At 36.3% G+C, this 27809-nt stretch overlaps 2 protein-coding genes across 9 annotated transcripts in view; one reads left to right on the top strand and one right to left on the bottom strand.

Annotated features, from left to right (window-relative positions):
- LOC309609897 (uncharacterized protein) overlaps positions 1-22869 on the top strand; it is a 465108-nt gene extending 442239 nt beyond the window's left edge. The window contains exons 9-10 of the mRNA XM_082352029.1: positions 11159-11182; positions 20513-22869. Coding sequence (XP_082208155.1) covers positions 11159-11182; positions 20513-20650 — 162 coding nt within the window. The 3' untranslated portion in view covers positions 20651-22869. The remainder of the gene's footprint in view (positions 1-11158; positions 11183-20512) is intronic.
- LMO3 (LIM domain only 3) overlaps positions 16276-27809 on the bottom strand; it is a 68215-nt gene continuing 56681 nt past the window's right edge. For all 8 annotated transcript variants that reach the window (XM_082352021.1, XM_082352026.1, XM_082352025.1 and 5 more), the window contains one exon: positions 16276-19181. In XM_082352021.1, coding sequence (XP_082208147.1) covers positions 19076-19181 — 106 coding nt within the window. In that variant the 3' untranslated portion in view covers positions 16276-19075. The remainder of the gene's footprint in view (positions 19182-27809) is intronic.

A 27809-nucleotide genomic window follows, 5' to 3' on the forward strand; every position in this document is an offset into this window, starting at 1 on the left:
TTTATAGAACCTGCCCTCTTACTAAATGTGTAAACACTCAGACTGAAAAACGAGATTGTCTACAGATGTACCTCCTGGCAAATGAGAGAGAAGTTCCCCGCTGAGGCCAGTTTACGGAGGCAGTGAAGGCCCAGGAAACATGTCTGCTTACCCCTTGACATGGTGTTCCAGATGGTTCCGTAGACACAAGACAGACCCAGTCAGCTGGCTCATTTTCTATCATGAAGCAAAAGGAAGTAACTCACCACCGTGGGCCAGAGCAGGATATTTCTCCATCCATGTGTAATAGAACAGACAGGTAGTTTTGAAGGTACCCACCCTTCATTATCTGAATCAAGGAACTTTTCCAGCACCAGGCATATATCAAATGTCTCACAGCAAGATTAGAGCTTCACTAAAAGTAAGAGCATGGTCTTTGCCCAGGAGGTGATAAATTTCCTGTGCTAGCAGCAGTGAAGACTTGGGAAGTGAATAAAGAAATGTCTCTGTGCATCTCTTAGGGATGTCATAAACAGGCACATTCAATATAACTCACATGAAAAAGTAATGTCTGATGGTGCTTGGGAAAGAGAGACAAAGAATGGTAGGGCTTTCAGCAGCAATTCAGGGAGGAAGCTGCCATCGGTGTTTTTATCACTGAATATACGCAGAGATTGTCTCCATGCTCCCAGCCCCCGCCTCCAAATGATGGTAGACATGAGCTGGAAGTGAGAGAGTCTGTAATTCCTTCTAACCAGAGGACCTAATTTTGAAAACAAACAACACTGAAGGCAAGAGATACAGGCTGGGCAATTACTTCTTATTCAGATATATTTTTAAAAATTATTATTAGACAAATAAGGAGAATTCTTTTTTCAATGTTTTTAAATCGAGAAATATCTTTGTTTAATTGAAGTATAGTTGATTTACAATATTGTGTTAGTTTCAGATGTACAGTGAAGTGATTCAGTTATTTTTCTTCAGATCGTATTCCATTATAGGTTATTACAAGATATCGAATCTGGTTCCCTGTGCTATAGAGTAAATCCTGGTTGCTTATCTATTTTGTGTATAGTAGTTTGCATCTCTTAATCCCATACTCCTCTTTTGTCCCTCAAATAAGGAGAATTCTTAACATCAATGTTTTTCTTTACTTTCACCTTTTTTTGAAAGCTGAGTGTGACTTGGAGGCCCGCCAGCACGAAGGCACAGAGGCACTTCTTTGTGCGGTATTGTTTCTGTGGGTAAATGCCAAGACTGGCCCTGGGCTAATTGAAATGAGCAGCTGCCTGGGTCACATGGTAGAAGGAGCAAGTATTAACAGGTGCAAGGGGGACACGGGCTTTTCCTTTGTCAATATTGAAGTAAACAGGTAATGCTGTTCATTTGTCTTCTTAAAATGTAAAACTTCAGGCTCAAATTGAAAGCAGCCCTTGGCATCTCCTATGTGTCTGTCAGTGAGTCTAGGGTGCCTCCAGCTTCCTGAATTCAAAACCAGGCATTTATTCATGTCCAGGAGAAAACAGAAGTTTGGGGGCACTGTCTTAAGGTGTTGATACTCTGGATGGATTGCAAAATCACAGGAACTTGGAGCAGGCGTTGAGGGGCTTCCCCGATACAGATTGCATCTTAACGTTGTTTTTCTTCAAGAAGCCTCTTGTCGTGGGAGAAAACCTCTCTCCCATTTCTGATTCCATTCAGGGCCACTATAATCTTGTTCTTGTTTCCTTACTTGGGGCATAAAAAGCATGAAGGCCGGCCCTGCTAAGTGTTTCATTCCCTCTGTGTCCCTGGTCGTCTCTGTCAAAGAATTTGAGCTGAAATGGTTGCTGGGAGTTAAAAAATTAACATTCTTGCCACAAAAACTTCAGATTGGAGGAAAGAATCTGTGAGTGGGGTTTAATGATCCATCAAAGCAATAGGGTTTAATTTTAGACCGGAAATATTTTTCATTTATGTTTATTAACGTGTGAGATTTTTCAACAGAGGAAAAAAGAGAACTTGGAGCTATAAACCAGAAGCATAAACAGCTGATTTTCTCATCGGGGACAATAGCCATTCAAACTGAGTTGGAGTGTTCCGGGATCCACAAAGGTTCATCTCTATCATAGGTTCTTATTCCAAACAACCTGGAATTCTGCCATTTCCGGAGGGTGGATTAGATAAATGCATTTTTTTTTTTCACCTCTCCATAGCATATTACCTGAGCATTTTGACAAGTCTGCTGTTTCACGTAATGCATTGTTCATTTTGTTTTATGTTCTGTAGACAAAACAATACTGAAAGACCTAAACCACATCTGTTTTGTCTTAATATTTGGAGTCACTTTGGTACCCAGTGTATGAAATTTTGTATGGCTCACTTAAGACCTCCCACAAATCCCAAGAGAGATTGTTAATAATGTTAATCAGAAATGTCTTCTTGGGGCTTCCCTGGTGGTCCAGCAGTTAAGACTCCACGCTCCCACTGCAGGGGGTCTGGGCTCGATACCTGGTCAGGGAACTAGATCCCGCATGCCACAACTAAAAATCCCACATGCTGCAACTAAAAATCCCTCATGTCGCAGCTAAGACCTGGCACAGCCAAATAAAATAAATAAATAAATAAATATTAAAAAAAAAAAAAAAAAAGAAATGTCTTCTTGTTGAAACTCAGGTGAAGTTCAAGAAGACGTGTTACCATAGCTTGGGACCTTGAACTGCCACAGCACCTCCTTCTTCTTCCTGCCACTTTAAAACAAAGCTGGTGAATTGAGCCGGTTGTATTTTATGAACTTGTATTTAAGGAAACAGGTCTGATTTTCTGGTTTTCTTTCATTTTGTTTTGCTTTAAAGAGCTGGCATCTGAAAGACAGAGGACTCTAATTTTTGTCTGTTTTACTGGAATCAGGGCTAATCTGGCACTCCACTATAACATTCACTTGTCAAGGAAAGTGTGAAAGGTGAGGGTGTGCATTGTTCATCGTAGCCTCTGGGCGTGAAAGCGGGGCTGCACACCCTTGATCTGTGGAATCAGCATCGCCAGTGGCCATATCATTCAGACCGAGCAGCTGGGAGGCTCAGCCCCCCCATTTGTCTCTATGGGCGCCCCCTGGAAACACGCACATCTGCTTTTCCATGAGCCATACTTTATTTACTGAGCCTTGCTTTATTCCAGGTTAATTTGTTCCTAAGTTTTTTTTTTTCCCAGCTCATCACCCTCTTTGGCACATTATTGAATAATTTAGCCATGAATTACTGATCTGGAGATTCTGGGATTATGTAAACATTCCTGAATGGTAAATCTCATTGTCCAATGGATGGATTAGCCTGTCAAATCTTTATTAAGCACCTATTCTATGCCAGATATTGTTATTCATCCTGGGGAACTCTTAAGTTGCTCATGGTCTACAGGAGGATGCAAAACACATTTGCCACCAATTAGAACACAGTACTGTGAGTGCCAGAGTGAGGGAGGCTGATCAAGCCGTGTCTCACTCAGTCTCCGAGATTAGCGAAGCTTTCCCACAAGTGATATCTTTAGAGCAGGCACTTGGCAGGAGAGTAGGTGTGTGCCAGGCAGAGGATTCAGCCTAGACAGAAAAAGGAGGCCTCATAGAACACGCTTATTTAGGGAAGAGTGAAAAGTTCAGCATGGCTGGAGCACAGGGCATACAGAAAAGTGGAACATGAGTGTGGACTACAGGAAACCATGTTTGCTATTTGGGGGGTTGGAAACGATGAAATTTTAACTTTTACTTTAACGCAGTGGTGTGTCAGCTCAAACTGAGTGCATCCTTAGGTTGTTAACTTCATGTAATGAAGAAGTATTGATAAAATAGTCTGAAAGAATAACTATAAATGATTTAAAAAAATGACCTGTATGTAATACATAGGGTAATCTAGAAGAAAATACAGTGAAATGCATACATCTGATATGCATATTTGAGATAAAGATGGTATTCGTTAAAGCATGTTCTTTCCTCCCAGAATTCTCTGGCAAGACTAGCTTTTATATAAAGAGCATGTCTCCCCCCTCAATATAGCCACTGTTTCAAACAAAACATCTGCAATCAACATTGGCTGGCTTCCCACCACTAGGTGCATTTCTAATGTGCTTTTCATTTATCTTTTTATTATGTATTCTAGGGGGCTTTATATAGTAAGGGATGGCATATGAAATACGAGGCTAAATGTTCCCTTATGTATTGTGTGTAGCAGGGATGGCTTTCTAAAGAGCCAGAAAATAACCTCCCCATATCAAAGAATATGGAAGCTCTGATTTTTAATCCAGGAAATAGAATTGCAGGGTAATAAAAAGAGTTTTGCATCTTTAATTCTCTAAACAACGACCTTTTTCTTTGGTTTCAGAGATAGTGCTCGACTTGGTAGGATCAACGGGAAATGATAGCCATTCTCAACTTGAACTTTCTCTTTCCTTTGATCTCATAATAGCATACTAGGTAATCAATTGGGAAATTTAATCCGTACTACCTAGATTTGGTCCCTCCTCCCAGGCCTTTTAAGCCAGGCTGTCATATCTCTAAACCCTACCAGATCATTTCATAATGGTAAGTCTAAATTATTTGTGGGATGCCTTTTGTTTTGGTCTCCCCATTGCCTTAAATAATAACTCGTTGTATTAGTCCCTAACCTACCTCCCAGTTTTACCAAACCACACCTTCCCCTACCAGGGTGGCACTTATAGGCCTCCAAGTGGACACAAAACTGAAAATTTTACCTAAAGAGTGATCATCAGTGAACAAGTGGTTTTCACAAGAGTCAGCTGCAGGCTCCGTGTTGAATATACAAAACTGGCTGACAAAGAGAGACCTCACAAAACATGCTTGGGAAAGGTAATGATATTTAGCCATTTGGGGGAAATACTAAGAATTCTAAAGAATCTTAATATAAATAGAAGACATACCCACCATTTTGCTGGATCAAATTGCAACATGACAGATATGGACACACGTGTTCATTTGTGACAGAGAAAATCAGATTATACAAACATCATGGGCATCCCCCAGCAACATGAAAAAATTAGCTCTGGTGCAAATTGGCCATGAATTAGTGAAGCTGCATTTTTATTAGAAAAAAAAACTTTGATATTGATATCATACATAAAGCAGCAATATAAGATACAGTGCTCGTTAGCTATGGTTCTTAACACATTTCACACCAGGATGACTACTGTACCCACTTCTGAGCTCCACAACCAAAATTATATGTGAAAGCATCAAAAATGTTCAGAGGAAAGCCACCAAGATTATCCAAGTTTTGGAAAATAAGACCTTTGAGAGAAGGTCAAAAGATTGGGGATTATTCTGGATGAGAAACGATTTCAAGATGGTCTATGAGTATTTTAAGTTTCTTATTAGAGAACAGTTGATAAACATTTTTATCTATCACTACTAAAGGCAGAAGAGAAGGGAAAAGGCTGAAAGTGAAACACAAAGGATTTAGGTTTGAAAGGAGAAATGTTGGCTGAAGAGGGCTGTCGACCATTTGAAAGGGTTATTTCGTCTCCCATTTAAAACCTGGGTGGGATCTCTGTAACTTGGACTGGATGTGTGTGCTCTTATTTAAAAGCCAGGCATATACTAGCAGTTCCTCTTACTAGGATAGTCTATATAATGAGCTATTTCCTTGTTTAGAGACACTTTATTGAAGGAGTTAAAAAACAATTTTATCCATTTAGTTTTATACTCTGACTTTGAACAAGACTAGAAGGAATTTGTAACATGGATGGATATACAGTAATTCCCCTACATACATACGAACGAGTTCCATACTGGGAACATGTTCGTTAAGTCCAATTTTGTTCCTAAGTCCAGCAAAGTTAGCCTAGGTACCCAACTAACACAATCAGCTATATAGTACTGTACTGTAAGAGGTTTATAATACTTTTCCCACAAATAATACATAAAAAACAAACACAAAAAATAAAGAAAACATTTTTAATCTTACAGTACAGTACCTTGAAAAGTACAGCAGTACAGTCCAACAGCTGGCATACAGGGGCTGACATCGAGTGAACAGGCAAGAAGAGTTACTGACTGGAGGAGGGAGAGGAGGTGGGAGATGGTAGAGCTGAGGGATCGTTCAGCAATAGGAGACGGAAGGCAAGCTGCAATTTCACTCACTCCTGACGTTGATGGTACAGCATCTGGTTCCTTGCTGGATTCAATTCTATCTACCCTCTTGAAAAAACGATCCATTGATGTCTGGGTAGTATCTCTTTTTTTCTCATCACAGATGACACAGTAGCACTGGACTGCATTCTGAACGGCTGCTGCAACCTTCATGTACCGTTCTACGTTTGGGTCCTGTGCCTCAAAAGCTAACAGTGCATGTTCGCGTCTTTGAAAGTTCGTAACTTGAAGGTTTGTATGTAGGGGATTACTGTATTACCATCTGTCATGGCACTTCCTGTGGTTCACTGTGTGTGAAAGAACTAAGTGGATAAATGAAATCCCAAATTTCAGAATCATCAATTCCATCTAGTTGTAACCACAATTGTCTTTTTGAAGGACAAGTGGAAGAGATGGTTTTGAGAGAAGTAAAGACATTAAAGAATAGTTCTTGGGATCATGTAGGACTAATAGAAACTGGTCATTTTGCTTAGAATTCTGTTTTGGTGCTAAAAAGGCAACCCTGAAATGATACTTTATTCAAATGAATCTGGTGGGTTAGGGTAACACATGATCTGTCAATCTAATTTCCTTAATCAATTAACCCTTGCATATCTCACCAACTTCAGATTATATTTAACATTTTAAGTAAGATTTTACACTTAAAATAGAAAGTAAGATCTGGCTTATGATTTCCGTAAGTTGTCTAAGTAACACAATTTAAAGAGTACAGAGTAGTACCTTTACCACCCAGCTGCACAAAATCCAGTTTCTTCAGGTTCCTCACCGTGAACTTTCTTTTAATGTGTGAATACCTATATTTCCAAGTTCTATTCCAAGACCATTCAAAATCAGTGTATCTAAAACTCATCTTCTTCCCCACAAAACTACCAACCGCTCCTGTATTGACTGTCTCCTAAGTGTCTTTGGAGTGGACCTTCTCTCCAGCTCTGCTCTATTGCTTTTAAATCATTCTTTTCAACTGCATCAGCTGGGCTCCCAGCCTTTAGTCTCAGCTGCCTCCACTTTACTTTTCATAAGACCACCAGATTGAACTTCCTGAAATGTAAATCTGATCGTGTCATCCTCTGCCTTGCAATTTTTCAGGGGCCCCTCATCATCTAGGGCAGTGATATCCACACCTGATAAATCATTAGAATCACTGTGGAGTTGTTAAAATGTATAGATTTTAGGGTATGACAACATGCCTACTGAGTCAGAATATCTGATACACACGTATATACACACATATGCATACATAGGTATACACACGCACATATCTATACTTTTAAAGCTCCATAGATTTGGAGACCACTATCCTACATTGGTGTATGGAAACAAGGCCCTTCATCATTGGATTTGAATCTGTAACTCCTCATGTTAATTGAAGTTCCCTTAACCCACTGAAGTCTCTCCCACCTTGAAGTCTTTGCACATACCTGGCATAACTTTCCTTCCTTTTCCTAATCTACTGGAAGCACCTCTACTTCTCAAGACTCAGGCAATTTTTCTCAGAATTTATGGCTGATACTCTCAAAATTAGGCACTCCTTTCTTTCTGCTCTCAAAGTATCTTGTGCATCCTCCGATACATCCCATAACTATGTAGCTGTTTTACCCTCACTTCCCCAACAGACTGCGAGCTACTTGAGGGTAGAAAGTATGTCTTGGAGCTTTGGCCTGGTATTTCTTCCTTCGTCTCCATCCCTTTTTTCTCCATGCTCCTGGATGTTGTAACATGATTGGTGTATAGAAATTACTGAATAAGTGTTCCTAGAAGCACAGGGAGGAAGGAAAAATGATGGATAGAGATACTCTTGAGATGATGCCTTGGAAGATAGTGAATTACTAAGTTAGCTCTTCTGCTGATAGAGGAACCCATAGCACTTGGAATCTGGACAGAGCAAAGAATACGATTAGTTTGGAAGGTATTTAGGAAATGGAGAGGTTTTATTTGAGGGACATAAGGTTGAAATGAGATTTTGGATTTACAACCAAAAAAACAACCTCAAATTAATGGATTTCACAATTTTATATATACACTTAAATATATCTATATATTTTTAATAGGGAAAACAGAATGAAGTAGGTGACTATTTATTTCTCCAAGTAAGATAATAAAGAACAAAACCTATTATCTACCATCATTGTATTTTCATAAAGGCTATTTGTATATCCCCCAAAAGTAGGAAAGGTAAATATCGTATTGAAGAACTATTTTTGAATAAGTATAGTTGTGTAAAACATACATAAATATTATCTTTCTTTTTCTTTTTTTTTCTTCATACAAGAGAAGAACTTCATAGATCAGGAATGATCTTCAGACAAGATTTTGGGAGAGGCAGAAAAACTTTCAAAACTTCCCTTATATCCAGAGCAGGGATCTGACATTATCTCCTCAAGGTGAAATAACCTTGAATGGCCTGACATTTGCACAATGGCTTTCTTTTTGATCTGTCTGTAGTTCCAACTAATTACTTGAAAATACCTTTGCTATTTCCCTGCATCTTTCTACCTATATTATTTTATGACAGTCTAATAAGAACTCAGCCTTCCCCACTGACCATATGTAAAATTAGATAAATTGTAATATTCTAGCGGAAATACTAACTTTATGTCAAAAAGTCAGGGCAGAGTTTTGGTGTTATGTGAGATCAAAGAGAAAATAAGACACATATACTAGAAAATTTACCTTCTGGCTTCTTTTGTTAGAGGATTATGGATTCTCATGTGACAGGAGGGAAACTAAATTGGGAGGAGAAGAAAGGAGACCATAATGTTGGGTCTTACAAACTCAGTGCAAAGTTTCCCTTCTCTGAATCAGGCTACAGCTGAAGTCAGATAATGTACCCATAAAATTTCTCAAGTTTCTGTAAACAAATATGTCAGTTAGGGGTTGCTTTTGACCACATGTAACAAGAACCTAACCACAGTGACAAGAGATAACCCAACCACAGTCCACAGTGACAAGATGTCCAGAGGTAAGCTGGATAGTTCAAGTCTGTTCAAATCTCCCATTGGGATTTGTTCCACAAGCTCCCACTTACATTCCAGGCGGGGAGAAGGGACCAATAGAGAGGAAAAAGTGGTGCCTGGATCAGGAAAGGCAAAAGTTATCCCCAGATCTTCCAATGACTCATTTTTGCATCCCATGGTCCAGAACAGTGTCAAATGGCCATCCCTGGATACAAAAGAATCCACGAAAGGAAAATGTTTGCTTTGGCACATCACTGCCCTGTATGCTGTTAGTAAGAATGAAGGGGAAAAGGGCACAGACACCTAGCAAGGTCTCCCACAGCAACCAATAGTCTTATGTTTCTTTTTTCCTTAAAAGCCCAAAGAATTTCTACAGCAGTAATATAACTCTGCACTTTGACGTGAGATGTGTGCCTTATGTCCAGAGTGTCGTCAAACAACAGGGTATACTTCTTATTCTCTTTTCTAGGTTTGCTACATTAGCTATAATAATTTAGGGTAAAAATCCCCACATCTCAAGAGTCATATCTGACCCTTCCCCCTCGTTCCCTTTACATTTAGCCAACTGTCATACTTGGTAATTTGTCTCTTTCCTATTGCTTCTCCCCACTACTCCCACTCATCTTTTATTTCCCAATAGCTATTATGCTGTGTAGGTGCTTATCTCTTTCCTTGTATTTTTTTTTTTTTTTACAAAGTTCTCTTGTCTGAACTATCAACATCCCCTCTTGCCCCTCCCTAGCCCCAATCTTCTTAAACTTTGGCCTTCATTATACTCTATATCTTTTCAAAATCTTTGATCATTTTCTATTGCCTATCAGCTAGATGAGTCACCATGAAACTAAGTGCTTGATGAACTTAAATTGAGAGTGGTCCCTGTAAAACACCAACATTCCCTCCATCTGCCAATGGTTCTTCAAGACTGAATCAAAATGTCTATCGTGAAGCCTTTTCTGATGCGCCCAGACAGAAGAAACCACTTCTTCCCCAATGTTCCCACAGCACTTTGTGGATAGTTCTGCTTTCTAGGTTATTACTTTTCATGGTTAATAGTCAATGGCTTGTCTTCCCTCGAATGCAAGGATTATTTATTGTATTCCTCAGGGGACATGGAGGAGACTCTGTTATGCAGTAGGTGTCCAATAAATGTCTGTATGACTGACTATATGAATATAGTGATTATTGAGTTCCTCTGGCTAAATAACAGAAATGAAGGTTATCCCAGTATAAATGCTAGGCATATACATGGCGACACACACACACACACACACACACATACACAAAATCTCGGAGATGAAAAGAAGAGAGTAAAAACATGTTTTATCACATAATGTCTATGACTATGGTCTAGATCCCCAATTTAATTTCCTCTCTGAATTTCAATATTTTGCTTAGAAGGAATTTTCTAGTTTGTTTGTTGAATGTTCACCTGTAATTGTTATTCTTTGCCCCATGTCTACCTATTGGGGCATAAATCACCCCTGATGTTCACCCAGACTGATTAACCTCCATCAGGGCAAATAGCACTAAAGAGGCTCTCATAGAACTTGGAATTCATAAAAATAATAATAGTAAAAATAATCCGAATACTATTACTAGGCGTTATGTTAAGGACTTAACATAGATTGTTTCATTTGATTTTTCAATAAACCCTATGAAGTAGGTATTATTACCCATTTTACTGATGAGAAAACGGCTCTTAATGGAACTAAGTAATTTTTTCAAGATTATTGTCACTCTGATGGCAAAGCTGAGCTGCTAACCACTACGTTTATGTCTTAAATGGTTTCAATGGAAAAAAAATAAGGGTTAATTGGGTCTAAGAAAATTGTGTTTTGAGATAAAGAATAACCGTATTTACCTAAAAAATAATCAAGGTCTGCATAAACCCGACGACGAGAGTGTAGCATCAGTAAGGTCTTGTCAAATATCCTTAGTGAAGAGTGAGGTAAACTCTTGCAGATATGGGTGATTAAGTCATGGTATCAGCTCTTGACTTTCCCTTCTGTTTCTTCATCCTCTTCTTTTCAATGTCCAACTAATGTCCCCTCCCTCTAAAATGATTTTGTCTACCTTTGCTTTTACACAGCAGCTGTTTGGCCGCTGCAGTTTTCAGGTGAGTACCCTTTTCTGGAACAGTTCACCTTTGTTCACCTTGCAGTGCTTCTCTCTGCATTTTCTCGCAAGCTCTTTATTTTTGCCTTTCTGAGTTTCTAAGATAGTATTTTTCAAAACAAATTTTTTGATTGACACCTACAGTAAGAACTACAGACACACACAAAATACTTGAAACATAACCTACTACTAAATCCACCTGCAATGCTTTCCAGTCTATGAAAGCATGGGTCTACGACTGTACTCAAATAGGGAAAAGTTAATGTAAAGTACACAAAATAGTTAAAATATTAATACAAAAAAGCTAAATAAAATGGTATATGTGGACTGTTTCTTCTACTGAACGTATAGTGTCAATTCGTATTTGCCTCTATTTTCCAAGTAGAGAAGATTAAATGTAGAGACTTGTAAGTGAAATCATACCAAAAACACTAATCAACTAATCAACACAGGTGGTAAGGCATTATAATCAGTTCAAAAGAAGCTCCAATAATTTGTGCAAGAAAGAGGATTAGCCGAGTGTCCTAATAGGAAATTTGACTGCATAGATTCAATTCCTTATTTCTTGGGAGATAAAAATCTCTAAATGATCCTATAGCTTATAATAAGATATTAAAATGGCATACCTAAGCTTTCAATAATGTCAGCACATATCAATTTAGGAAAAGCATTGAGTTATGGGAAATTATAACCTATGTGAAAGACTTAGACTTTAAAGAGTTCCATTGATGTAAAAGAAAAGCATGATTATTAAATTATTGGCCAACTGATGGCACTGGTTCAAATTTGAATCATTTAGGTCAGAGTAGCTCACTCTTGTGCCCCAGTCAAAGTTCAGTTAGTCAAAAACACAGATCCTGTAACCACAGCTAGTTGAGAGAAAATTCTCTAATTTTTAAAAGGAATTACACACTATTAAAGTAACCTTAGAAAGATATGAAGCAAAATATAGAAATATTATTTTAAATTAATAATATTTGATGCAACTTTAATTTTTTTTAAGAAATTTGACTCATAGTGAGAATTTCTGTCTGGTTTTAAAGAACTGAAGCTTATTAGATGGGATTTTATTGAAATGTTTAGAAGAATTTGACTAAGATTCTAATCAATGTTTAAATGGTTGGATCTGATTTATTAAATTTACAAGTTTGGCTTATTAGCTGTTTAAATGGTGTACAAGTGTTTAGAGAAACTGCATTTGTTAGAGTGGTATATTTAATAAATTGGGCATTAAACAAAGAATAAATAGCAGTGAACATTATATTTTATGCACCAAAGTTTCTCAGGCAGAAAAAATTTAGAAATGCTTAATATGGTGCTACACACATGCAAGGTGCCCAACAGTGTTTTTTTTTTACAAAGTTTCCTGGCTCTTTCCATGTAATTTTTATTTCATTTTCAATCCCATATTTTATTTTCACGCATCAGTAACTGCCCCACATGTGGTTTCTATGTCTTCACCGGGCCCCTGTTACTATTCATACTAAACCGAGGATACTCTAAGAATAATAAAGGAATTATAGGTCAAGCTTAACTTTTTGACAACCTAGCAGCTCCACCAAACTTTCTTAGGGATATTTTAGCAAGTCATGTTGAACTTAACCTAAGGTCTCACACAATTAAAAATTCTTGGGTCTTCCACTGTGCTTCCTAAGTTGAGGAACTGCACATTGTTTATGCAATTGTGTATGACCATGTTCTGCCGTAATCATCACAGCTCTGAACTCTTCAGATTAAGTACTAATTATATACTGAAAATACAGGAACACTTGCGGGGTGGAAATTCCCATTAGGACCACTTAATCTGGAATGATTTAAGTTCGAAAGGATCCCAATACATGGAAGTGGCTGTGGTGATGGCAGCAAGCAGTTGAAGCAATGGAAAGAAGGAGGTCTCAGGTTTTTCTGTGGTCGTATGAGAACGCAGGTAATTGCATTTTGCTCTATGTTAAGGATAGCTGCTTTGCCCACTATTGCTTCAACCTGCCATTGTAAATCTGTGACTGGAGAGTTCCTTAATTATTTGGCCACTGATCTGGACCAAGCATCCTCGACACCTTGTGTATTTTAGACAAGTGAACACACAGTTTGACACAGATTGTTATTCTGACTTTTGGTTTGTTTCATATCTTGTGGAAGTAAGTTATAAAATGTCAAAGACAGGTAACACACGAATTTTATTATCTTGACTTCGGAGAGCAGCGGTCTAGCCTCACCTCATCACAGCATGTTTATCCTGCTGCAGACAACTGCAGGCTTCTACTCCTACTCTCAAGTCTATGCTGACTGCCTCTTGTTCCTGATACTGCTCTACTAGGGATCCTCTATTATTCCTGGCTCTGTAGCCTCAAATAAATTTCTTAAAGGTTGAAAGAAGGAGCTCCTAAGTGGATTGCATGTAGGAAAATATGATCACTCTTATTTCTAATTTTCATTTTTAAAGATGGCATTAACTCTGAAATGTTTGGAATTTTTGCTCAAGCACAGATTACTTCTAGTTTTTGGATAGAACATAATAATCATAGTGATGATGATGATGATGATGATAATGATATTAATAAGAATGAAAACTCTCTGAGAGATAGATCCAGAGTCAGAAAACTTATGTTTAAATCTCACTATTTAGCTGTATGACCTTGGACAAGTTAAGTAAGCTCTCTTTACTTTTATTCAAAATCTGCAAAACGGGGTTAATAGAACCTACGTTAGGAAGGTGTTGTGGAAATTACCTGGGCAATGAAAAATCTCATACTACTACTTATACTACTTACTGAATACTTACCATACATACTCGATGGTAAGTGTTCAGTGAGTGTTACCTGTTGTTAGACACTACTGATGATGAGGAATATAATGTCACATGTTACAAATGGACAGTTTCATTTTATGTGATTTAAAATCTTTTGCAGAAGCAGGGTTAAAAAAGATTTGGATAATCTATTACCTGCATGCCTCTTGCTCCCATTTTTCTTTGTACTGTGTCCATTAAATTTGGTATAGTTAACGACGACCACCTTGCTAATAAAGCCAAAATATTCTGCAATCTGCTCCGCTATGCCAATTTCATGAGTATTCAGCTCCTCAGCCCAGAATACCCATTGTGTAAAAAGTGCAATGAATTCCAATTCACTTTTGATTGCAATGATCTGAACCAAACACGAAACCTACTTGATCCAAGATGATCTGGGCTTTACAATGTTGTGCATTACGTGATCTGCACGCTGAAAACAGGAGTATCTTTGAATTTCCTTTTCAGAAAACAGAATTCTTTTAATTAACATTTAAAAAAATTTCAGTATGTGTAATTGTTAACACCTGCTATGTGTTGCCAACAGATGTTTCTTACTTACCTAAGGGAACTGTTATAATTATTCTATAAGCTTAGTGAAATGGCATTTACCAAGATAGTTGGGAAACTTTCGTTGGTGACTTTGCATGTAATACTTGGCATTTCTTATAATCTTGTCTCCTATCACTGCTGGTCCCCACACCTCCTCCCCAACCTGGCCCACCAAAGGCAAAAATGTCCTTTTGGGAGGGTATCAAAATGTTTCAAAACTGGTCATGCATATTTTAGTCTTTGTGAAAAGTTCCTGAAATTATGTGTATTCTAAAACATTGGAAAATTTACTTTTAAGTGTTCAGTAGCTAATCCTTCTAATGTTTAACATGGAAGTCTTACATCTTGATTATAAATGTAAAAAGTATACTTTTTAGAAAGGTAATACCCTTCCAATCGCTTGGCTTCAAAAGAAGCTACAGCAAAAATGAGATTTTTCTTGATTTTTTCCCTGACCATTTATAAGGTTTTATAAGCAGTAGATGTTCAGAATTCTTCATTTATGATACTAATCACACAATTACCTACAAGCACATGTTAAATATGACACTGGTTTCAGCCAAATAATGGGCCAACTGAAAACAATGAATAAAGAGAGGCAGCTCCATTTATAACGGCTGTTTCAACAGAGCACTACTGTAATCATAGCGATCTGAGGGTGACTCATTAATTAATTGATGTTCTTTTTTATTATGTGCCATTGAGTTAATGAGTAACTTGTGTGAGATAATTCTCTGAACACATTGATTACTTGAGATATTTTCTGGGGCTTTCATACCAATGACATGCTGAATAGGTAGAAGGTGGTGTTTGCTTTTGTGTGCTCATTATTCATAGGTTTGAGATGAGTACAAACCAGTGCAAAGACTCCCTAAAGTTATCTGACACACAAAGTATCCTAGGTCGGCTTCACAGGAGGCTGAGTGCTCAGGGCAAGGCCTGTCACATAGTAGGTACTTAATAAATGTCATGTGAAATAATAGCCGTATTAAAGCTTTGCTTCCTATTACCTTACATTGCGTTAAAATCACATTTAGGAAATATCCGTAATGGCATTTTTAAGAAAAAGTAACAATCAAAGGGCTTTTGCCAAAATTGTATTCTGCGTTAATGGCCTATTACAATAAACATGTACCTTGTTTTTGCAGCTTAGTTGAGTGAACACTAAATATGTTTGGCCAGTATCATTTCTATGAAATTGTTTAAGTGACTATCCAGAGAATGGTTTGCCTAAAGTGATAGTTAAAAAGAAATCACTTGCGTATGGTGTGCTTTACTACAGATGTAATTTTTAGCACCCTGGTTCAGTGAAGGAACAACATTCTTCCTGAAAATGTAGGATTTTGTTGAGTTTTTTGTTTTAATTCATTATGCAGGAACCAGGAAATTGGAAATTTAGTCTGACAAGAGCAACACGGTTGCTTTCAGAAAGATCCCTTAAAATTTGTATAAATGTACAAAATTATACCCAGCAATTGCTACCTTCATTTTTGACAGTTTTATTTTCCCCACAAAAGTAAGTAGCAACAAACTACCTAGCTCAGAGATCCTAAATATAATATTTGGAGAATGCATTTGAGGTACTTTGTCTGCTTATGATTTACCTTTTGAAAGTAAATGTCCTTACACACTTTTCTTTTCCTTTTTCATAGTATGCTTTCTAGATATCATCTTAGATTTTGCCCATTAAGTGCAATCAAATATTGTAATACCCCTTTTATTAAAAACCTAAATCTGAATATTAAAAAAATGAATGAAAGAATCCAGCAGATATTTATTAAGCAAGATGAAAGTGAACTTACAAACACAGGTCAGCTTTTAAACTCAGCCAGCACTCTAGTGGAGTGCAAGTGCCTGGTCCCTCATCATAGGCAGCCTACATGAGAAGCGTGTTGGAAAGGGAGCTTTCGCTGCTTGAGAAATCAATGCTCCATCGGAGATGTTCTACTGGAGGCTTCAGATAACAAGCTAAGTGACGTCAGGGCTACACAACACAAAGAGGAAAGTTGACAACAGTTCAGGGACTTTGAGTAGTCGAGACAATTAGCTTAGTACTTCAGTCAAAAATGCTACTATTTATGGGCAATTAGCTGTAAAATGGCCTATTTCTGTCTTGTTCCACCATTTTATGGAGATTAAAGATAATCTAAGGAGATTAAGGCCTTAATCTTTAAACCAGGTGAGTAATTTTGTTTGTAGTAAAAAGCATAAGAATTAATTCCCAAAGGATTAAGCAAAAGACCTTGTTTGGTCTTTGGGTGGCAGGGATAATTGAACAGCTTCAAGAAGCTGAGAGAAGTTTGTTCCCAATCTACAAGTATTTTGACATATTGATAAGCATATGCAAAACCATTTAAATCTAAAAAAGATGATGCAAAAAGACACGGACAATTACATTTTTACATCCACATGAATTTCAAACAACTCTTAATGGGGATTAGCAGGGCTGTGTTAGGAAAACCACTTCTTACATATCTCCCCCACCTTCCTCCCATTTGTTCTGTTTTGCTATTTTTTGGTTTTGGCTATGCAAGTCTTTTCATGAAATAAATGTAAGGCTCAAAGGCTAAAACAATACCCATAGTTATTTTGTAGGCCCCAAACTGCTATTTTTGAAACTCTTTTTTGGGGGTATATCTCAAATTTGGAGGACATGTGACTTGAACACTCAACCATGAAGCATCTGTAAAAATACATATCATTCACTTTTCACAGAACTATTTTCTTAAAAATGAGAGGCAATATCCAGAGTCACATGCATGTTCATAGTAAAGCTTTGTTTGAAAACAACTCAAATCCACACCAGCATGTTTTTTTCAGTTTAATATTTTGGCCCCAAACCAAGAATTCAGGTATCACATTTAATTTTTATCTGCAATGCATATTCGGCAGGACAAAGTATGTATGCAAGTAACACTGGGAAATATTGTATCCTATACAAGTGATCAAGAAAAAAAAAGAAAAGAAAAAAGAAAGCCCACAGCACTAAAAGTTGCTCTAGTAAAAATGTGCTTCATTGTGCCTGTTGAGGAATCAGATCTGCTGAAAAGTAGTTTTGAGTACAAAGAGCGGAAGCAAAGAAACAAAGTGTGAGCAACCCCAAAGAAGAGAACACAGTCACAACTTTATTTCCTTAATTGTAATTTAAATAATCAGTCTCCATAATTTTTGTTTCTAGCAAGCTTTCTTTTTTATCAGCTATCATGTGGATAAGGGAATAATCTTTCACCTTTAAAAAAAATGGAATGACAGATTTCAGCCCAAGTGTGATACATTCTGAGCGGCTAATTACTTAGAGAAAGCAATGAGAGTAAGACACATCAAACTTTTAAAGTGTTCACTTTTGAACATTAAAATAAGTGGCAGGTAAATACAGAAAAATATATAATCACCAGTTCTCAGCTTTTTATCGATCCCTTTGTTTCTCTTCTTCTAGAAGATTCTGTGAGCACTATCCCGCTCTGATCAAAAGTGACTTCACTCCTCAAATAGGATCATAGATTCCATGTGCATTATCATGGTTTCAGTAGATTCGCACTCAAAACCTTTTGGTGCCAGAAATGTATCAAATCATAAAGTTATTATACGCTTATCTCTTATGGAGAGATCTGGGCAAAATTTGTATGATAAATTTATCATTTTAAAATTATCTCATAATTGTGGTAACCCTTTTTTAAAGTAACCCTTTGGAAAATTTTTACATGATACCCAAAGGCACTAGCTCACATAAGCGGTGAATGGCTGAAGGAAACAAAACAAAGCCATTGACTAGGTAAAGAGCACACACACAAAAAAGGGTATTAAAAGGATAACTGTTAAGCTTTAAAGTTATTCTAAAAATGGCACTTCTCACGTTGGTAAAAAATGAAAGTGCTTTAAGATGAAATTTTTATGCATTTTTTTAAAGCTGATCTTTAACCCCCTGAAAATAGGGGGTGATAATGAGAACACTGATAGACTCTAAATCATTGTGGCAATAAGTGGACGTTGCTAAAATGCTTTGTGTGTCTTTCTTTTTCAGTATTTTTAATGTTGATAGACTTGCTTTATATGTGTATCATTAGTGAGATTGGCTCTTCAATTCTTTACTAGAAAGTTACAGCTCATTTAAAATAGCTGGTAGATACAGAAAGCATAAATATACCGTAAGTTTAAACACTGATTGTACTAAATGCAACAATACAAAGAAGCAAACAGAACACAAATGGTAACACAATAAAACTGTATTACATTTGTGCTTCAAATATTACAATACATTATATACAATAGTCCAAAATAAACATCTCATGCCAAGTGACACAAAAAAAACGAATAGCAAGCAAAAAAATCCAGCAATATGTACATTACTTTTTTCTTTTATAATAAACATTCAACTCTGAACTGGGGCAATTTCACTACATACAGATGCAGTCCGCCTTTTATTCCATATAACCATCCTGCTTTCCTATATCTACGCTATTCAGTTGGTTCCTGTGTCAATTCTTATATACATGTGGAGCAAAAAAGATAAAAGAATGGAGTGCTTTGTATTCTTAATGGGGTGATGTTGATAGATCAGCGAACCTGGGGTGCATAACCTTCTTTCATTAAACCTTCCTCGTAGTCCGTCTGGCAAAGGATCATGTTATTCTTTAGGAAAAATTTGTCTCCAACACAAAATCTGAAAATATTTACAAAAATAAAATGGTTAAGATGACTTCACTCAGATCTATAGATTTGAAGATTTCTTTTCCTAATCATCATTTCATCATTTCAACTTATGGTAATTCCCTGAGTTTGAAAGTTTGGCTTAGAAAATTGCCTTGTCGTCAAAATTAAACCATTCTGGTCATTTAAGGAAATGCTACACACAAAATTTGAAATCCTACTTTTATATATAAAACTCATAAGAACATTGAGGAAAACACCTTGGGCAGCAAAGGTGATTTTTTTTTTTTTACCATATTGGAAAGAAAAAAAGAACTGATCTATATTTACACCCATTAAAACAATGATAATAATATTTCACAGCAGTGATTATGGAAGCTTTCATCACTGCCCATTTATCCATTTTATAAAAAAAGTAAAAGGCATTAAAATGAATCAAATGATTAGAAAATAGCCCACTTTAGAGCTTCTCACTTAAAGCTTCCTTTTACTCTGTTATTAAAATGTGATTAAATTCTCGTAATTTGGAAGTAATCATTCTGAAGTGAAAGTTATTTTTGCATCAGACTCAGATGCTGGGCCATATTCCTTTGTTTGTGGCAAGTTCACCAACTATGAAGTAGTAAATGTATTTCTTAGAGTACTTCCAATTAAACCAAAGGGAGTAACCTGATGAACTTCTTAATACTGATGTGATAAATAAACTAGTTTCCAGTAGCTAATTATGTATTTTATTCTATAAAGCACTGTTTAATGTGCAAGATTGTAATGTTTTTAATAAGTGCTCTTTTTGTATAATTTCCCAGTGGTGACACTTTGGACACAATTAAGACCAGAAAAAATGCTTGTGCTGTTTCCAGTACATTTAACAATAAAGTAACTATGGGGAGATTTGTATATATTTTTAATTGTAACAATTTAACCTTCAAACAGCAGTGTCTGGTAGAGTTGACCCAGTAAAACTACTTGTAATTATATAAGTTGACCTCACTGACCTTTGATAGTGGTCTCTCTTTATCAGATAGTCAATTTCAAATGATGTTCAAGCAGAAATCTTAGTGGATAGATTAAATTGTGTCATGAAAGCCACCCTTTAATGTTTTGTGAAGTTGAACGTTTAAATGAGGAGCAGTTGGGCTGATTTACATTTGCAAAGATTGGAATGCTAGACAAACAGCGAACCTATTTATTTTCCAACTGGGTAGCTTTGGAAATTTATCCTTATTCTAGCTAAGTAGATAGAGGGGAAAATAGTGTAATAAAAAAAGTAGATTGAAAAGAATTAGCTTTCCTCTTAAAGGAAGATTGGTCTGTTTATTTGTGGAATTTACTTTTTTTCCCCAGGATTACTGCCTGCTGATGATGTTGATTGAAAGTACAGACTATGCCCTGATCTTGAAATCCTGCAGTTGTTTGTGGTCAAGGCTATTGGATACAATGAACATTCAAGTTTGGACTTTAAGTATATCTTCTTTTTATTAGTTGCAAACTATAAACTTGAAATATTGTGCTTAAAAAGTGGTGTTTGAATAAACCAGGTTTTGTAGATTATCCTGATCATTAAGATATGTTGAATAAAAGGAAATATTTCTTTTGTTGGGCAGGGGTAAGTAGCCAGATTAGATACTTACCTTTTATGTGAGATTATATAAAGTAGCATGCAGAATATATTTGATTACTGTTCAAATTTTTCACTTTATATTAATGTTGAAATTAATTTGAACTGACTAATAAGCTAATAATAAAATATCCATCAAAAATAAATAATTTTAATTAAATACTCTCGTGTTCCAGCTGATGTTATTATTGAATCTTTTTTTCCCCTAAAAACCGACTAAACTGGAAGTACTTTTTCAATTCCATACTGTCTAAAATTTTGCTTTAATTTGTTAACAAGCCTCCAAATTCTATTTGCTATCAAATAAAAACGTGTTTTGTTTTTGGTTTTTTTTTGTCATGTTGTGTCATGTCATCCTTACCTTCAGGGGCCTTGAAATTTAGGTAATTTCTATTTGTAGATTAATACAATCAGAGTAATTATAGTGAGAAAAGCACTGAGCCAAGAGCCTGGGGATTTGGTCCTGAGCCCTGTGGCTCTCACCTACTCAATGCAAGATATAGGGTGTATTTCATACTCTCTCTGAGTCAGTTCTCTGTGGGTAAGATAAAACAACTACATCACTGGATGGTAGGAATGTTAAAATAAGAAGTATATGAAAGGCAGAGAGACATTTGCAATGAATAGGGTTCAAATTCCAACCTTCCATTCACGATATTGAAAATGAAACTTCAGGATTTCTATCTTTAACATCAGTAAGTTCTGTAAGTTGGCAGTAGAGTAGAAATGTAATATGTAAAGCCTTCCCTCAATGTTTGGAATGTAGGTAATTAAAATAATCACCTTTTATAAAGTACTTACCATGTGCTAAGGCTAAGCATGTATATACAGTGATCACATTTATTCCTTAAATCCAGCTGAGAATGTAAATATTAACACTCTTTTTCAGATGAAAAACCTAACACTTCCTCCCAGAATTTTAAAAACCTGCCCAAGGTTCCATAGCTAGAACGTGTATGGTAGAGGAAGGAAAAGCACCCTGGTCTCTTTGGATTCAAGATCCATGCTTTTACAATTCACAATAGCCAAGACATGGAAACCTAACTGTGCTTTCACAGATGAATGGATAAAGAAGATGTGGTGTATACACACACACACACACGCACGCACACGCACACACACCCGCACACACACACACAAACACGCACACATACAATGGAATACTACTCAGCCACAAAAAAGAATGGAATAATGCCATTTGCAGCAATATGGATGGACATAGAGATTTTTTTTAATTTTCATTTTTTGTTCATCATGGATTTTTTTGCATCAATTTTTTAATTAATTAATTTTGGCCATGCCGCATGGCCTGTGGGATCTTAGTTCCCTGACCAGGGATCAAACCCATGCCCCCAGCAGAGGAAGCATGGAGTCTTAACCACTGGACTGCCAGGGAAGTCCCGAAAGATTTTCATACTAAGTGAAGTACGTCTAAAAGAGAAAGACAAATACCATATGATATCACTTACATGTGGAATCTAAAATGTGACACAAATGAACTTATCTAGGAAACAGATTCACAGACATAGAGAACAGACTTGTGGTTCCCAAGGAGAAGGGAGGGGGAGGGAGGGATGGATTGGGAGTTTGGGATTAGCAGGTGCAAACTATTATATATACAATGGATAAACAATAAGGTCCTACTGTATAGCACAGGGAACTATATTCAGTATCCTGTGATAAACCATAATGGAAAAGAATATAAGAAAGAATATATATATAGTATAACTGAATCACTCCACTGTACAGCAGAAATTAACAAAACATTGTAAATCAACTATACTTCAATTAAAAAAAAACAAATAGGGCTTCCCTGGTGGTGCGGTGGTTGGGAGTCTGCCTGCCAATGCAGGGGACGCGGGTTCGAGCCCTGGGAGGATCCCACATGCCGTGGAGCAACTGGGCCCATGAGCCACAACTACTGAGCCTGCGCGTCTGGAGCCTGTGCTCCGCAACAAGAGAGGCCGCGATAGTGAGAGGCCCGCGCACCGCGATGAGGAGTGGCCCCCGCTCGCCGCAACTAGAGAAAGCCCTCGCACAGAAACGAAGACCCAACACAGCCATAAATAAATAAATAAATAAAATAAACTGAGGGATAAAATTATAAAAATAAATAAATAAATAAATGACTGAAAGCAATTTTTAAAAAATCCATGCTTTTACCTGGAGGCAGTAAAGCATGAGGCTATGAAGTTATATAGGTTTTTTGTATTATTATTACTTCTTTACATAGCTTTTCAAAAGAAAGCCTATTATTCAATGAGATGTTTGCAATACAAATGGAATTCATCTAAAATATTCCTACCTAAGATATGTTGTTATTAATATGTTGTCAACTGGATAAAGTACCTTTTATGTGCATATCAATTTCTACTTAAAGGTCAAAATGAAACAGAACATAGGTGAGGAATGTCACACACAAATAACAAACAAAATAGCTTTGAAAGCTATAGTTAAGAACAGAATATGATTGCTTTGCAATTAGGATTGATATCTTCCTTTAAAATGTCCTATATATAAACATGAAGAAATTAGAGGAATAGCAATGCAGATATCGGACACCTAACAAAATGATCTATAACTGTGATTTTGTAAGAAAGGCTAATTTCCAATGTTCTGTAACCAGGTCCTGATGAGATTTAGCATTTCAGAAAAATATTATAAAAATAGTGATGGCCAGAGGATAGCGTATATATATATAGTAATAGGTCAGGCTAAAATTCTTGAAAATAAACTGATAATCTTCCTTATAAATTAATCTTAATCACTTGTGATATAGTCAGTTCAATTAATTCTGCCATCATTAAAAAAATATGTTAAGGAATAAAAAGATGCCCAATCAGATTATTAAGCCACCTAATCTTAATGTTTTAGAATTAATCATAGATTTAATTTCCAGATATTTTGGAGTAACTCTAGTTGAATTCATATGGTCTTAGAGACTTGAAATGTACAGACAATAATTAAGAAATCATCGCTATAAAATACGGGGCTTAGAGTAGTTTTGAGCGGGTTATCAAATGCCTCTGCTAGGAAGCTTTCATTTGTGACATCCTTTTTAAGAATGAAAATGTTAACTTAGTCATCTTATTTTCCTAAGGTTAGTGACTGCCAATTATAATTAATTTCCATTTCCACAGCACTTTAAAAAGAAAGGGGATCCAGTCCATATTTCCAATGTCTCTACTGTTCTATTTAGCATACTCAGTTACTAAAAGATGGAGATTTTGATACTGTACTTTGTTTTCAGTAAGAAGTGCAGGTTATATACTCACTGTACACTTGTGAACAAATTTACTGTATTTTCCCAATGCCAGCCCAGTTGTCATCACACAATGCATTCCCAACAATCTTTTCTGTACCAAGTTGCACTACCCACACCCCAAATCCCATTATCAATTATTTAGCATCTACCTTTTTTTAACTCCACTATATCTACTCCCATTTATACCCACTTTGTCAGAAAAGAAAATCTTCATCTTGAAACAGGTCAGGGTCCTCATACTGGCTCTGAATCCAGAGATTAAATCCAGACTGCCTGGGTTCAAATTTTGAATCTACCCTTTTCTATCTGTGTAATCTTGGGCAAGTTATTTAAATTTTCTATACTTCAGCTTCCTCATCTGTAAAATGAGGCTAATAATAGTACCTACTTCTGGGTTATTTTGAGAACTAAATGAGTTAGCACATGTAAAACAGAAAGATGTCTTGTGTGTGATTGGCACTGTATAAAAATTTGCTCTCATTATTATTTGCTAACAATAATCTTCTCACCTTTGCTTAGCTGTTCCCTAGCCAGGGATATTTCTCTCTTTTTTCCATCTACTTAAATTCTAAAAATTCTTTTTTTAAGGGAATATAGGAGTAGGGGAGTAAGAGGTACAAGCGATTAGGTATAAAATAAGCTATACGGATATACTGTACAACACGGGGAACATAGCCAATATTTTATAATAACTATAAATGGAGTATAACCTTTAAAAATTGTGGATATTGTACCCCTGTAACATATAATATTGTACAGCAACTATACTTCAATCAATCAATCAAAATTCTTTAGTTTCCATTCCCTCCATCAGTATTCCCTGACCCCGTCAACTCATTCTGATCTTTCCCAAAGCACTTATTTATTGGTGTGTCATTTACTTTGGCATTTCAAATTTTCTCATGAATGTGTAACAGGTTTCCCACTCTGGGCAGCAGTGCTGAGGTAAATGACCATGAGCTAAATTTCTTTTGAACCCTCTGAAATACCACCATAACCTGTACTACCACTTGAAGTGGGTGGGCCACAAATGTTGGTTAAGACAGACTTATTCTAGAACTGAATAGCCTTAAAGAACAAAGATACTTTTGATGAATAATTTAAATTTGGACTCATGTTGACTTTAGTTCACTGATTTCCTACCTTTACAATTTCCTCTCTCTATCCCCTACTCCTCCACGTCCCTACCAAACTCCCTCTCTAATCTCTGAGCACACTGAGCCACTTTTCATTTCCGGAACACATTACATGTTTTCACACCTCCATGCCTTGCTGGCTGCTCCATCTGTCTGGAAAAATCCTTTCCTCACTGCACCCAGCCTTCCTCACTTCCTCCACCCCCCACCAGACATACTTCCTATATCCTAACCAGTCCTAGAGAGTCCTTTAACACCCAGGACATCAACCCTTTGGTGCTTTCTTAAGACTTGAAGAAGGACAGACCTCTCTTCCCTCAGTATAGAACTGTTTAGCATCGATTACATTCTTCTCTTCTGTGAGTCTTTGATGGCCTGTCTCTCCCTAAGCTCTAAATACCCCTAAGAGAGAAACTGGATTTTATTCACCTCTGTTTCCACAGAGCCTAGCACAGTGCTTTTTTTCTTTAATGTTACACAGTTCTACATATTTGAGGCAATTTCATTACAAACAAGCATTTTTTCCCTTCTCTTATAAAACCATCATTTAGTTTCCTAGAATTTTCTAAGGGGGGCTTACTCATCTTTAAGAAATTAACCTATTACTCAGAATTTTCCAATTCTGAATGAGATTCAAGTTATCATACAAGATGTTCAAAATAACCTTCTTCAGGTCCTTTCAAAATAGATGGACTTTTAGATTTTAATTCAGGATTCACATTTTTAGCCACACCCTTTTAAAAAGGACAGAGAAGATCACCCATCTTGAAAGTTCATTGTTACTACTATCCTTTTTAAACATTCAGAAATGCTTTACATCTTAATGATATTGTGATTTAAAAGTTAAGATGAAACGACTTGCTAAGTAAAATTCATAAGCATTTATAAAATCATAATTTCAGGGGTTAAGAAAGTTTGCTTAAGGGAAAGTGCCTATAGATTACCTATTGGCCTTGTGTGTCACTTGAAAAGGTGCAATGCTAAGACAATGATTTGGCTCCTATGAGTAGAGGCTCCTGAGGCAGATGGCTTTATTGGAGAGATTTCCCAAGCAGACGCCAAAGGATAAGGAGAGTCTCCTATATTGAAAACTTCTGGATTCAGAGTAACAAAATTTGTCTGCTTTGCTTGACTGATGAAGATTAGCTGACTTCTTGCATTAAAGAAGTTTGTCTTGTAGGGATGGAAGTGACAAGACGATAACTAAGTGTTAATTGCGCATAACCAGCACTAAAGATATTCAGTCCCATTATGGCATGTAATAAATGAAGCGCACACAGAAATATATTAGGTACTTTAATAATGATACTAGAACAGTATTCTGCAGCAATAAGAATGTGAACAGTTTTAGAGTCAAAATTTAGGAGTGTTTGTCTTACTTGACTGAGTTCCACTGAGGAGACAGACGTAATTGTGAATGCAACTTTTTATTTCAATGGTGAAATAAAATTGATATACGATTTGTAAATAGCATTAACAACCTACAATGACTTTGCATCATAATAGAATTTAGGCTGGGTTTAGCACTTGAATGATGTTTTAATTTTCTGTGTAGAACACGTATAAAATAGGTAAGCCTGCCCTAAGAGAAAAATGGACAAAAGGAATAAACAGGCAGTTCCCTAATAGAAGAAATATCAAAGGGTCACTAGTAATCAAATAAATGCTAATTAAAAATGATAATGAGATACCATCTTTCATCCCTCAAGGTGACAAGGATTTCTTTTAAAATAATAATTCCCAGTGTTGGAACTTATGTGAGGGAATGCATTGTTTTTTCTTTTCTGGTGTGAGAATAACGAGTATAACTTTTCCGGAGAGCACTTTGGCAATATATAATGTAAGCCTTTAAACTGTTATATGGTTTGTCTAATTAACTATGCTCCTGTGAATTTAGCCTGACACAGATTTGAGTATTTGTTTATAAAGTCCACATTAGATTGATAATACTGATGATATAAAAACTTGAAGAAACAACCTACACATCTGATGACAGAAGACTGATTTAATAATATATGAAGCTTTATCCATAAAACTGAACACAAGACAGCTTAAAATATCATAAAAGAATTTTTAAAGGCAGGGAAAAAGGCACCCTATATTAATGAAAATGTCCAAGTAACAAACATTAGGATTCTTCCTTGTTACTTTCCTTTAAGATGCTTAAATGTGGGTATAATATAAAGTATATGCTATATATCATTTGCCACATATGCACAGAAAAATGTATGGTTAGCCACATACCAAAATATTAAAATAATTTCTTTTAGAACAGTGAGACATGGGACAATGTTATTCTTTATCCCTTTCTATTTTCTAAATTTTCCACTATAAATATGTAATTGTTTATAAGTAGAAAAGCAGTAAATATTATTGTTGCACAAAGATAATTCTATTGTTAGTAAATGCTATTAGTGGACGAAATGTGGTAAGTAAACAAAAATATTCTAAATTTACTACTAATATACCTTTAAAACATACACATATATAGGCTCATGCATATTAATGAGTCTGTAAGGATGTGTGGACATTTGTGTTCTTGTATTCATATCCTTACATTAAAAAATATGTGCATTTGCTAATTTATTTTTGGCTAAGTGTCACTACAGACTGAATCAACCT

The sequence above is a fragment of the Balaenoptera borealis genome, assembly GCF_965194805.1.
Source record: "Balaenoptera borealis genome assembly, chromosome: 13".
In the NCBI taxonomy this organism is placed as follows: Eukaryota; Metazoa; Chordata; class Mammalia; order Artiodactyla; family Balaenopteridae; genus Balaenoptera; species Balaenoptera borealis.